The sequence below is a fragment of the Pagrus pagrus genome, assembly GCF_965226575.1.
Source record: "Pagrus pagrus genome assembly, chromosome: 11".
In the NCBI taxonomy this organism is placed as follows: Eukaryota; Metazoa; Chordata; class Actinopteri; order Spariformes; family Sparidae; genus Pagrus; species Pagrus pagrus.
The window spans coordinates 24011402-24023416 of NC_140195.1; the positions used below are offsets into that span (position 1 = coordinate 24011402).

Here is a 12015-nt window from a genome sequence, read left to right on the forward strand (position 1 = left end):
TCATGTCGCTGGTGGAAAGAAAAGCCTCATCAGACTCTCATAGCTGAGGAAGGTGACGGCATTGACGGGGAAGGCCCTCAGACTGTTCAGCAGGAGGCCTTTGAAAAAGACCCTCACTCCCTCCTCTCTGACGCTCACTCTCATGCAGTGGAGGACCCCGTTGTACACTCGACCGCCGGCCCCCGACATCTGGAGCCGGGCTTTCACCACGTCCATGGGTGTAGCGAAGGCCCAGGTGATCACACCTGCCATGCCACCGGCCATCAATATTGCAAATGTACCTGAGGACAGAAAGGTTTTAAGTCATGTGTGTACACTAGAGAATTATTGTAGATAACATGAAAAACCAAGATAAACTAAAACCAAGCTTTCTTCTGAACAGCAGTTAACTAAAGCTCTGTCCAGAGAAGCCCAGCTTGATTTTTATCAGTCGAACTTTCATATCTTATAATTAGCCTTGAATCATTACGATGTGTCATCTCATGATCTTTACTTAAATATCTCACAGTATTCTCATAGAATCAAACCAATTTTACTAAGAAGGTTAAACATTTGGTTTAGCATCTCATCATTTTTTATTTTTTATTTTGTATTATCTCTAACATCTCTAACATTTCATCTCTTATTTTTCCTGATAGAAGGAAACTGGCTGACCTGGCTCTTTGCCAGTCTCAGTCAGAGCCTTTCGAGTGACCTCGTAAGGCAGGAAGTAGAGTCCATAGCAGGGTATGTCCCTCAGGGCGAGGGCCAGTCCTCCTCGGTACAGACCCCTGGGTCCCTCCTCCCTCAGGATGACACCAACACAATGAAATGGTCCGCGGTATCGTTCAGCTGTTGTTTGACCTTGCAGACGCACCTTCACCAGGTCGATGGGTGCACATACAAACACCTGAAAGCAGATCAAGTTAAAGGGTCAGTCCACCCAAATTATTAATGCTTTATCTGTATAGCATATTTCATTCAGCAAAAGTAAAGTGCCTCACACAATGAAAACAGTCACTCTTGGCCAACACTTAGATCTATGACACAGTATCTGAAAGACTATTGGGCCGATTTCCCAACCAAGTATAGTATTCATGGTTCTCTTAGAGCAAATCCATTGTGCACAGGGCAAAAATACTGTGCAAAGAAGAAGACTGTCCACACACTCTTGGACTTTCTATCTGGTTCTGCAAAGTTGTCCTTCTGGCTGACGCGTAGAAACCAGGCTCAAACTGTGGCCAGTGTGGAGCCGGTGCCAGTTCTGAAGGGACTGTTGAAGGCCCGACTGCAGGTGGAACATGCTTATTCTCGAATGATGAGGACTTTTAAACCAAAAACCAAGTTTCCCATTAAACTCATGCACTATTAAAACTTACATGGGTGATTGCTAAACTTTTGATTCTCATGAAACATTTGCCTCTCCAATGATGCCTGTCTCAGGTCAAACACATTCTTAACCCCGTTCTGACCAAGACTTTTTTTGTGGGATGTAATGAACATTGCAACCTCTTGGGGTCAGTAGCACTTTACACTATAAGTCTTATTTTCACACAACGTCTGAACTCTCCTTAGAGGTCTCTAGAACAAGAACTAAACTATAAAACTACAAATTATTTGCTGTTCTCTCTGTGAATGAAGAGGCTTAACACCCTGAGAGTGGTCAGTTTCATAGAACTTGTTGTCCTTAAGAGCCCTAACAGTCATCATGCCTGCAATAGCTGCACCTATAATCCTGTCAGGTGTTCTTACCTGCACCAGGCCTGAGAAGCAGCCGGCTGTGAAGACCTGTGCAGCAGAGGCCGGTTTGCCTTGACTTCTGTCACTGCGCTGAGACTGAGTGAGGTAATCTAAAGCATTACTGTAACTGCCAAACACAACAGAGTTGACGAGGCCTGTTGTCATCACCGGAAATGCCATGCCCTTGAAGAATCCATGGAGCTGAAATAATAATAAATAAATAATAAACAGATAATCATGCATCAATCCTCTCTCTCATGTGATCAGTCTAGTGGAGACTGAGTATTTATGCAGTGATATCTGGTGAAACAACTAAAGAGAATAAGACACCTACCCCTTCATGAGAGTATGTTTTAGCAATACAGTGAAATATCCCTTTATACATCTGGGCCTGCAGGCGCACCTACCAATGAAACATGAGGAGTCAGAAAAAGCTCGTTTAGCGTATTAGTCATGTTAATGGATTTCAGAGTGTTATACAACCTTCACGGTGTCTATTGGATGTCCAACTGCCACTCCCACTGCACCTGCAATAACCAACAAGGGAATGTAAATATATCAAATATAAATATATATATATATATGTAAAATATATAAAGGCTACAAATACTACCAGTGTTTCCCCTACAAACAAATAGCAGCTGTTAAAAACTGACCGCCGCTGTTGTGGAGGACGAGAGGAGGGGAGCGGAGAGTGTTTTATCTCTGATGTTATATTATTTTGCGCTATGGACGCTTCATATCTCGGTCAATTAACAAACCTGTGAGTAAAAGCGAGTAAAACAAAGGAACGGAGAAGAGAGGACTCCAATAACCATGAATTTAAGTTATTTTATCACTGAAATATCATTAAAGTTAAGTAAATCAGCACTGTTTGATAATGCAAATTAATTTTAGAAAAAAAGGAAAATTAACAATGAATAGTTGGGAAAATGAATTTGTGATAGTGGCACCAGTGACAAACGGTCACCCAGTGGATGTAAATGGTCACCCAGTGGATGTAAACGGTCACCCAGTGGATGTAAATGGTCACCCAGTGGGTGATCGGATCACACAAAACAATAACTTGCTTGTCAAATCACACAGGCGTAATCCCCGGGGGGTTTATATATATGTATATATATATATATATATATATATATATATATATATATATATATATATATATTTGTTACCTGAAATGCTCCCAGCTATGAATTCCAAAAAAGGCATGACTTGCACAGTCCCACAACCTGCAAAGACCAAGTGTCTGACCTGTTATAAAGATAACACCTGAGGATGCAGATTTACAGCTAGCAGCCTGTGGCCAGGATAGTTAATATATGACTGGAGGTAGTGTACAGGTTCAAGGTGTTAATGAAACCAAAGTACTTTTGAGAAGAAGATTAATTATCGAAACATTTTCCACAACTCGACGTCATTTCACTTAACCTCCCTTAGTGCTATGCTAGCTTGTCCAGTTGTAGCATTTCAGTAGAAAGAAGTTAGCCCGGGCTGACTTTATTCTGTATCTGTAACACACAGCAATGACAGAGCTGAACAGAAATCACACAAACAGAAGACCAAACAATACATTAGCTTAAAACATTAACGTACTCTGCATGCACCGGAAGGTTAGCAAAAACTCAAAACTGTTGGACACATATAAATGCAATAAACATACCTTTGTGGCCCTCACGACTGATGCTAAACTCCCGTTACTCTCTCCTTCAGTCATCACCGTCTCTACCTCCATGTTGATACTTTCTCACTGTTTATATGCACGCGGAGCACTTTCAAAATAAACTTCCGTTTTAACAGGAAGTAGGACATTTACATATTTATTTACAGTGTACATCCCACCAAATTAATTAGTGTTTTTAACACAGATAAAACACAAAATATTTCCTCATATGAAATAGTCCTTTATGGGACACTAACTTACTGTTTAAATAAGGTGACCAGATTTCTAAAATGAAAACCGGGGACATTTTCAGTTTGGTCGACAGTATACCATTACAATATTCTTTGTTGTATGTAATGTGTTTTTATATCGGATGTTTTTGGATTATGACGCCTGCTGCATTGATGCGTATGTGTCAGTTCACTGCTGTAGATGTTTAATGTTGAGCTCATGTTATATAAGGTCGGTTAGTTTAATCTACAGCAATGCATCATATTCTCTGATCATTGTGTTTGTAGCGTCAGGCACGTGCACACATAGGGCCCAAGGGGTGCTTGAGCCCCTGCCCTTTTTGCCTTGTATTAAAAAGGGCCCTTTTTGTGTGTTTTTTAATGAATAAATAAATTCCTGTTATTATGCTGGCTTACTGTAGGGTTGCTTTAGTAGTAGAAGTACTGGTAGTAGTACTAGTAGTAGTTGTAGTTGCATGAATGCTTCTGCATTCATGCAACTACAACTACTACTGCTACAACTACTGTAGGCTAATAAAATAATAATAATAATAATAATAATAATAATAATAATGCAATAAATGATTAATAATATAGCAATTTCAGAGGGTATATAAGCTGTAGGTTATCTGAGTTTGAAATATTACCATCTGTAATTAAACTGGATTCATGTTAATTATGCCTGCAGCACGTCTTCCAAACCTCAGTATTATGATAATGTGAATAAACTGATGTTGACAATAATTTGACACAAAAGTTTTTTTCACAATTGCATATCACTCACAGCTACACAGGATACACAGCTAAGTAGTTAGCTTTCTATGAGTACTTTGTTTATTCATTTTTACATTAATCTACATATTGTTATTAAGGCCTGAAAAAAAATTTCACGCGCTCTTTGCGCACACACATACTACCCTTTTCTGACTTTGAGCCCCTGCCCCTCTAATCATGTGCATGTCCCTGTGTAGCGTCACTGTCCTGTGAGAACCACATACCTCTATAAAGTAAAAAATTGACTAAACAGCCTGTTTTGCGGTTTTTTACAATGTATTATCCAGCTAGTCCAAGAGGGTTTTTAAAGAGATAATCTTTACCCAATTCATTACTGGCATTGTGAAAGGATTCTCCAGGTGTGTGGTTGGACTTGTCAGAGGAACACCTGAAGTAACACAAGCTCCAAGCTGATAGTATGAGGTCCACATTCTGGAAGTTTCCTTGTTATTGGAGAAAACACAGAGCCACAGTTTGATATTCCCATATTATGACCATCTCCAGTGCCTCTGATACACCATTTAAATAGACATGGGTCTATCCTGAGAGGGACGGCTGCGAGGACATCAGTTCATGGCTGATATTTGCTTGTGGATGTTTTGCAGGGTACAGGTCTAACCACAGGTGTGACTGGGCATAGTTCATGGCTGTAGGATGTAAATGTATTTAGGTGATCAAATAACACTCATTTTGGAGTTCATCATAATTATCCTGCATTCTTAAGAAAACAAAATTCGATTTCTTGTGATACGCTTTAATTTTTTTCAAGAAAACAAGACAAAATAACCTTTTTATCATTTGAAACTATTATATTGAGTTTACAAAATACTTAACATGTGATCTGAAAATAACATAATTTGAAAGAAAATTGCAGTGAAAGGCCATTCTCAGCTGTCATAGTATTGTTTATTTATAAAGATAATCACTTTTACTTTTTCTGCCCAGTTGACAGGAATTAAATGCTTTTGGGAGGAAAAAAAAAACCAAACAGTTACTGCCTTGCGGTTGTATGCCTCAGCACACTAGTCGAGTTGCTGTTCCTGAGCTATGACACTGAATAATGGCCAGAACATTATGATGTCACTGTGAAACTGACCTTTGACCTTTTGGATATAAAATGTCATTGTCTTTAAAAAGTTTCAAACAATATTACAGGTTCAATAACTTAAAAAACAAAAACTGAGACTGTTGCAACTGATAATGTTAAGAGAATACCCAACCTACAGTCAATTTGTGTATGTATGGTGAAATTTTCACACCATGGGAAGACCGCTCAGTTTGTAAAACAAGGAGTGTCATTGTCAAGAGTGAGGTCATGTCGCTGGTGGACAGAAAAGCCTCATCAGTCTCTCGTAGCTGAGGAAGGTGACGGCGTTAACGGGGAAGGCCCTCAGACTGTTCAGCAGGAGGCCTTTGAAAAAGACCCTCACTCCCTCCTCCCTGACGCTCACTCTCATGCAGTGGAGGACCCCGTTGTACACTCGACCGCCGGCCCCCGACATCTGGAGCCGGGCTTTCACCATGTCCATGGGCGTAGCAAATGACCAAGTGGTCACGCCTGCCACGCCACCAGCTATTAATATTGCAAACGTACCTGAGGACAGAAAGGTTTAGTAGTTTAAATCTTTGAAGTCATGTGTGTACTGAAAAAAGAAAATCTTTCTCTTACTATATTATTTTGACTTAATATTTCAAATATTGTCACTACTTTTACTTCTTAGGTTAAAATTTTTGACATAGTGTCTGACAATATTCTCATAATCTTTATATTAGAAGTTAAAAGTTTGGCAAGCATCTCATCGTTTTGAATTACCATATTATCATTTTTTTCTGACTAAAACAGCCTTCCATAGTTCACACACTACCCTGGTTAAATATTTATTGAGGATCTGTGCTGTTGTCTCTAAAACTGACCTGGCTCTTTGCCAGTTTCAGTCAGAGCCCTTCGAGTGACCTCGTAAGGCATGAAGTAAAGTCCATGGCAGGGTATGTCCCTCAGGGCGAGGGCCAGTCCTCCTCGGTACAGACCCCTGGGTCCCTCCTCTCTCAGGATGACACCAACACAATGAATGGGTCCGCGGTATCGTTCAGCCGTTGTTTGACCCTGCAGGCGCACCTTCACCAGGTCGATGGGTGCACATACAAACACCTGAAAGCAGATCAAGTTAAAGGGTCAGTCCACCCTAATTAATAATTATTGTCACCCTAATATAGTTTCAAGCTATGACAGTTATAACAAATCCCATGAAAAGACTCAAACCAACAAAGACTCAAACTAACTGACCTCTCCACTGGCTATGTAATAAACATTGCAACCTCTAGTGGCCATCAGCACTTTACACTTTTCTCTGGACTTTTTTTTGGAGCTCTTCCTCTACACCTGCCTTATAGTAGGTGGGGAACACACAATACATGAAACTAGAAATTATTTGCTGTTCTCTCTGTGAATGAAGAGGCTTAACACCCTGAGAGTGGTCACTTTCATAACCCTTGTTGTCCTTTGGAGCCCTAACAGTCATCATGCCTGCAATACCTGCACCTATGATCCTGCAAGGTGCCTTGAATGAAACCAGCCAGTGAACGTCAGGTGTTCTTACCTGCACCAGGCCTGAGAAGCAGCCGGCTGTGAAGACCTGTGCAGCAGAGGCCGGTTTGCCTTGACTTCTGTCACTGCGCTGAGACTGAGTGAGGTAATCTAAAGCATTACTGTAACTGCCAAACACAACGGAGTTGGTGAGGCCTGTGGTCATCACTGGAAATGCCATGCCCTTGAAGAATCCATGGGGCTGAAATAATAAACAGATAATCATGCATCAGTCCTCTCTCTCATGTGATCTCTAGTGGAGACTGAGTATTTATGCAGTGATATCTGGTGAAACAACTAAAGAGAACAAGACACCTACCCCTTCATGAGAGTATGTTTTAACAATACAGTGAAATATCCCTTTATACACAGACTGGGCCTGCAGGCGCACCTACCAATAAAACATGAGGAGTCAGAAAAAGATAATTTTACGCATTTAGTCATGTTTATGTGTTTTGTGTGTCACGCAACCTTCACGGTGTCTACTGGATGTCCAACTGCAATTCCCACTGCACCTGCAATAACCAACAAGGGAATGTCAATTTTCCAAAACACTATTAAACTATGCAGAAAATAAGATTTTTATTTTTATTTATTTTTTGTTACCTGAAATGCTCCCAGCTATGAAGTCCAAAAAAGGCATGACTTGCACAGTTCCACAACCTGCAAAGACCAAGTGTCTGACCTGTTATAAAGATAACACCTGAGGATGCAGGTTTACAGCTGGCCGCCTATAGAACTGGTGTGGCAGCCAGGATAGTTAATATATGACAGAAGGTATGTGTTCAAACTCAGGTCCATGGTGAGGGCAAAATCCTGTTAAACAGAAGTGGAAAAACCGAATGGCTTTTTTCCACACAGCTACTATTATAATGTTACCAACCCTGTTATCCAGAGGATTTAACAACAACATGTTTTTTTCCACAAGTCTCTATTTGACTTTAGGTGGTTACAATGTTAGCCTGCCCAGTCCAAGCTTAAAAGATACATATAGCCTATTGCGTGTAAACATTGTTAAACTACACATGTAGCTAACCAGGTTATGTGTGTATTGTTAGCAATATATCACACAAAAAGCGTTTGTTGAATTAGACCACCTTGCCTACCGTCTGAAAGCGTCACCTCATTGTAAGTCCTGAAGTCCTGTCTTGGCCAGTGTCCACATTCACAGACTCAGACTTTGTCCACAGACTTGGGGTGAAGCCGATAGCGTTTCGGACTGTTGAACCGTCCATTTTGTGCCCTTTGTGGTCACTTTCCGAAAATCCACATTTCTGCTTACCTTTAAGGGAATTTCCCATTTTTCAGATTCTTGACACTTTAAACACAATCCGGATGTTTTTTTGTTATTCTATATACCATGTGCACTCTTGGATTTTTAATTATAAGGCAATATAATTTAAAATGGGAAATAAAAAGTGGCGGTGTGTTCAGGGTGCACCTGACCCACATGACATCACTAAAGGATGATTTGGGGTGTCACTTAACATCACCCACGTTTCTCCCTTGAATTTAGATACAGAGCTTTGGTTGTGTTCATTTGTCGACCCTGTTGATTTAAAAACGAATTATTAAAAAAATAAATAAAAAAGTTTTCATGAAATTAAAAAAATAATTAAACCTGAGACATACATAATACAAAAACAAAAAATATATGCTTATTTTACGAAATTCACATCCCAGTCTGATGTATTAAAGATGTATTTTGGCGTCAATTGTTCATTAAAACTTCAAATAACCTCCAGAATCACAAAAATTCTTAGGTAAGGCCAAGCAACGTCATCACTAGTAGACGTTTAGCATCTTGTAAACACAGTGACGTCAATGAAACGCGCGTCGATGCTCTGAGCTTTTGTAACGGAGGGAAAAAGCCGCGGATCCGTCGTGAAATTAATTATATCCTTAGTTTGTTTTTAAGTCTGTATCAGTGTTTTTTGTAATCCGCCATTCATCTTTGTTTAACCGGGCATTTTTATCTTTCCTTCCCATTGGTTGTCATCGTCGTTCTGACAACTAAAAGCAGCATCAAGTAGATAATGAACGCTTGACATACCGCTGCTGTGCTAACGTTAGCTAGCTAGAAAATTAGCAGTTTCATTTGACAGCTTTTAGGAAAGAAAATATGACAACTCTAACAAGGCAAGACCTCAATTTTGGACAAGGTAAGACGACCAAACTAGCCACTGGCTTGAAACTGTCAATTATCCTTCCTCTTGCCGTGGTTCATACCCCTGATTTGTCAACGAATATCTCGACAAAGTCCAGTTGATTTATTTGGCTATTAAATTTGACCCTGCTTATGAGTAGAAAATCCATTAACATAAATAAGATGAATCATGGATGTATGCTGGTTTATTCGGCATTGCTTAATACAAGTGGGCTGATTATATCTGTAAATTCGCCCTAAATTTACTTGCTGTCCCATGTATTGTTAAGCCAACATCGAGATACTAAATTGCCGGATATTTGCATTGAGTTTGGTGGTAAACTGTCATAATACAAGAACAAAGGTCTTGCAGGAGAGATGTTATTATACCGTGAATTCCTGTTTTCCAGTGGTTGCTGACATCCTGTGCGAGTTCCTGGAGGTCGCTATTCATCTCATCCTGTATGTCCGTGAAGTTTATCCCTCTGGAATATTTCAGAAGAGAAAGAAATATAATGTACCTGTGCAGGTAACACATGAATTTATGTGTAATTACTATATACCCATAATTGTAAGGCTTACCTATTTGTATCTTTAATACTGGTCTTTTTGTTTTTTGGGGGTGGCTATTTCCAGATGTCATGTCACCCAGAACTGAATCAGTATATCCAAGATACACTTCACTGTGTGAAGCCACTCATTGAGAAGGTAAGACATGACCCGAAGCTTAGGTTAATGTGAGGATCTCAACGTATTTGTGTGTATACTGCTAAAGTCTTCTGATTCCCTCCCAGAACGATGCAGAGAAGGTGGTCGTTGTCATCATGGACAAAGAGCATCATCCAGTGGAGAGATTTGTCTTTGAGATTTCCCAACCTACACTACTGTCTATCAGGTTTTACCACTTTGTCTTTTTTTATCAATTGACATTGAGTATAAACAGCATGCTTATTTTGTGGTACTTTTTTGTGGTTATCATGGTCCTTAACTGCCTGTGCTTTTGTTGTTACAGCTCAGACACATTACTGACACATGTGGAGCAGCTGCTGAGGGCATTCATCCTGAAGATCAGTGTGTGTGATGCTGTTTTAAATAATAACCCACCAGGTAATGCAACTAATGATTTTGTGAAGAGAAGTACATGACAGATACATACGACACACCTGTGAAGCGTAGTTTAGGGTGTAAAACAACTGAGCCTTATTGACCATTCAAAGAAGTAAATGACTTCTCAAAAGCTAGATGAGCTGAAATTGATTGTGTAGATTGAGAAGCAGCTTGTAATGACAGTTACTTGATTAAGGAGATGATATGACTTGTAAATGATTTTCAGGTGTGAATAGACTTAGTTGTGACCTGTAGTTGTTTTGTTTTTTTGTCACAGGTTGTTCCTTTACAGTCCTAGTACATACCAGAGATGCTGCTACACGCAACATGGAGAAGGTTCAAGTCATCAAGGTGGGATTTTAAAATAAACCTACAGATTAACTCGTGATGTACAACTTCTAATATTAACAGAGCAGCCTATTTATTTATTGATAGTATTGTAATCAGCACTAATGATATATAAACAGTAAATAATTACATGGATGTGTTGGCTCACATTTTTGCTTTTCCCTATCAAGGATTTTCCGTGGATAGTTGCTGATGAGCAGGAGGTCCACATGCAGGAGCCAAGATTGATCCCACTGAAGACAATGACATCTGACATAGTAAAAGTAAGCAGAAACATCCCACTCACTGTTCAGTATATCTGGTCAAAGACAAAAATCTAAGACACCAAATTTAAAGCGAGGTTTAACTCTAATTCTGTTTTTTTTTTTTTTTAATTTAATCTTGTCAATCCATTTGCTCATACTGATTTCCTATTGTTCTCTGCCTTTAACAGATGCAGCTCTACGTGGAAGAGAGAGCCCAGAAGACGTAGCTCCTTGCTCTTTAGAAGGAAGTGGAACAAAGTGTAAAACATACCATTTTCAAACAAGTTTTTGTTGATCATCAAGAAGGAAGTATGAGGTGTGCACATTATGCTGCAGGGTAGGACTGATGGACACAGCTGATGTCTCATTAAGAATCAAATCTGGCCCAGACTGTTTGATGTCTTCCTGTGATTTGATTGCAGGCCATACAACTATGCATGTACATGCTTGTTTTTTATTGTCATGTATTGTGTTTGCAGATGTTCAGTGTAACATGATCCAAATATAGTTGTTGCACCATGACAGTAAAATTACAGGGGACATTGAATATGCTGGTTCAAAAATACTCCACCAGCTTTTACAGCACAAACCACTGGTGTCAGTTTAACCCTCGGCTGTGTGGTACCGTCACTGTAAAAATATCCTCACTCTGTGTCTCTTTTGCTAATGCTCCCTAGATGTTGTCTTTTCAGCTGCAGAGGGAGTCCAGAGGTTGGATAATATTGTTCTGTTTGAAGGACAGTTATTTCACCCACTATCATGTCCTACTGAGTCATAACGTTGGTCAAGAATACAGTGTGAAAGGTTTGGGTGGGTTCCTATGGAATAAAAAGGAGCTTGTTGTGTTTTCTCATGCACATTTACAACATGCAGTAATGATTGTGTCCATTGTGATGTGACAAATTCAAAGTTTTGATGTTTTGACAGAAGAGCAATGTAATTTTTACTGCTGATAATATGTGTCAAATGATTAAATTGTAATAAAAACATCATCATCCTCTGTCATAAGGTGTATTAAAGCAGGGATTCATATTTCTGAGCACAGGCTGAGAGGACCCCTGAACCACTAGTCACAACTAGTAGTAGACTAATTCTAGAGACACTCTCTATGAAGCCATGCAACAAAGTTCTTTATACAGTGGTGAATGATTTGTCACCATATAAACTACATGTAAACCAGACTTTACATGCAGTATAGA

At 39.6% G+C, this 12015-nt stretch overlaps 2 protein-coding genes across 2 annotated transcripts; one reads left to right on the top strand and one right to left on the bottom strand.

Annotated features, from left to right (window-relative positions):
• LOC311264770 (uncharacterized protein) lies at window positions 1-8223 on the bottom strand (the record flags this gene model as incomplete). Its single annotated transcript, XM_084365869.1, has 13 exons — window positions 8077-8223; window positions 7577-7633; window positions 7442-7485; window positions 7290-7361; window positions 6984-7172; window positions 6301-6535; window positions 5709-5980; window positions 2895-2973; window positions 2203-2246; window positions 2054-2122; window positions 1732-1920; window positions 655-889; window positions 1-281 (listed from the first exon to the last, which is right to left on the bottom strand). Exons 2-13 carry the CDS (start codon window positions 7611-7613, stop codon window positions 1-3), a joined length of 1746 nt encoding a protein of 581 aa, XP_084221995.1. The 5' UTR covers window positions 7614-7633; window positions 8077-8223.
• A 577-nt stretch (window positions 8224-8800) lies between these two features.
• Window positions 8801-11813, top strand: mad2l2 (mitotic arrest deficient 2 like 2). Its single transcript, XM_084367822.1, has 8 exons — window positions 8801-9132; window positions 9527-9645; window positions 9753-9824; window positions 9911-10011; window positions 10129-10223; window positions 10501-10574; window positions 10742-10834; window positions 11005-11813. Exons 1-8 carry the CDS (start codon window positions 9093-9095, stop codon window positions 11041-11043), a joined length of 633 nt encoding a protein of 210 aa, XP_084223948.1. The 5' UTR covers window positions 8801-9092; the 3' UTR covers window positions 11044-11813.
• The last annotated feature ends 202 nt before the right edge of the window (window positions 11814-12015 follow it).

What these genes read in the sequence shown, in the direction of transcription:
- mad2l2 (XM_084367822.1), top strand. Translation starts at nt 9,093, where the DNA reads ATGACAACTCTAACAAGGCAAGACCTCAATTTTGGACAAG. An exon ending in AGAAGGTTCAAGTCATCAAG is followed by an intron (nt 10,575 to 10,741) that starts GTGGGATTTTAA and finishes TTCCCTATCAAG; the next exon opens with GATTTTCCGTGGATAGTTGC. An exon ending in TGACATCTGACATAGTAAAA is followed by an intron (nt 10,835 to 11,004) that starts GTAAGCAGAAAC and finishes TGCCTTTAACAG; the next exon opens with ATGCAGCTCTACGTGGAAGA.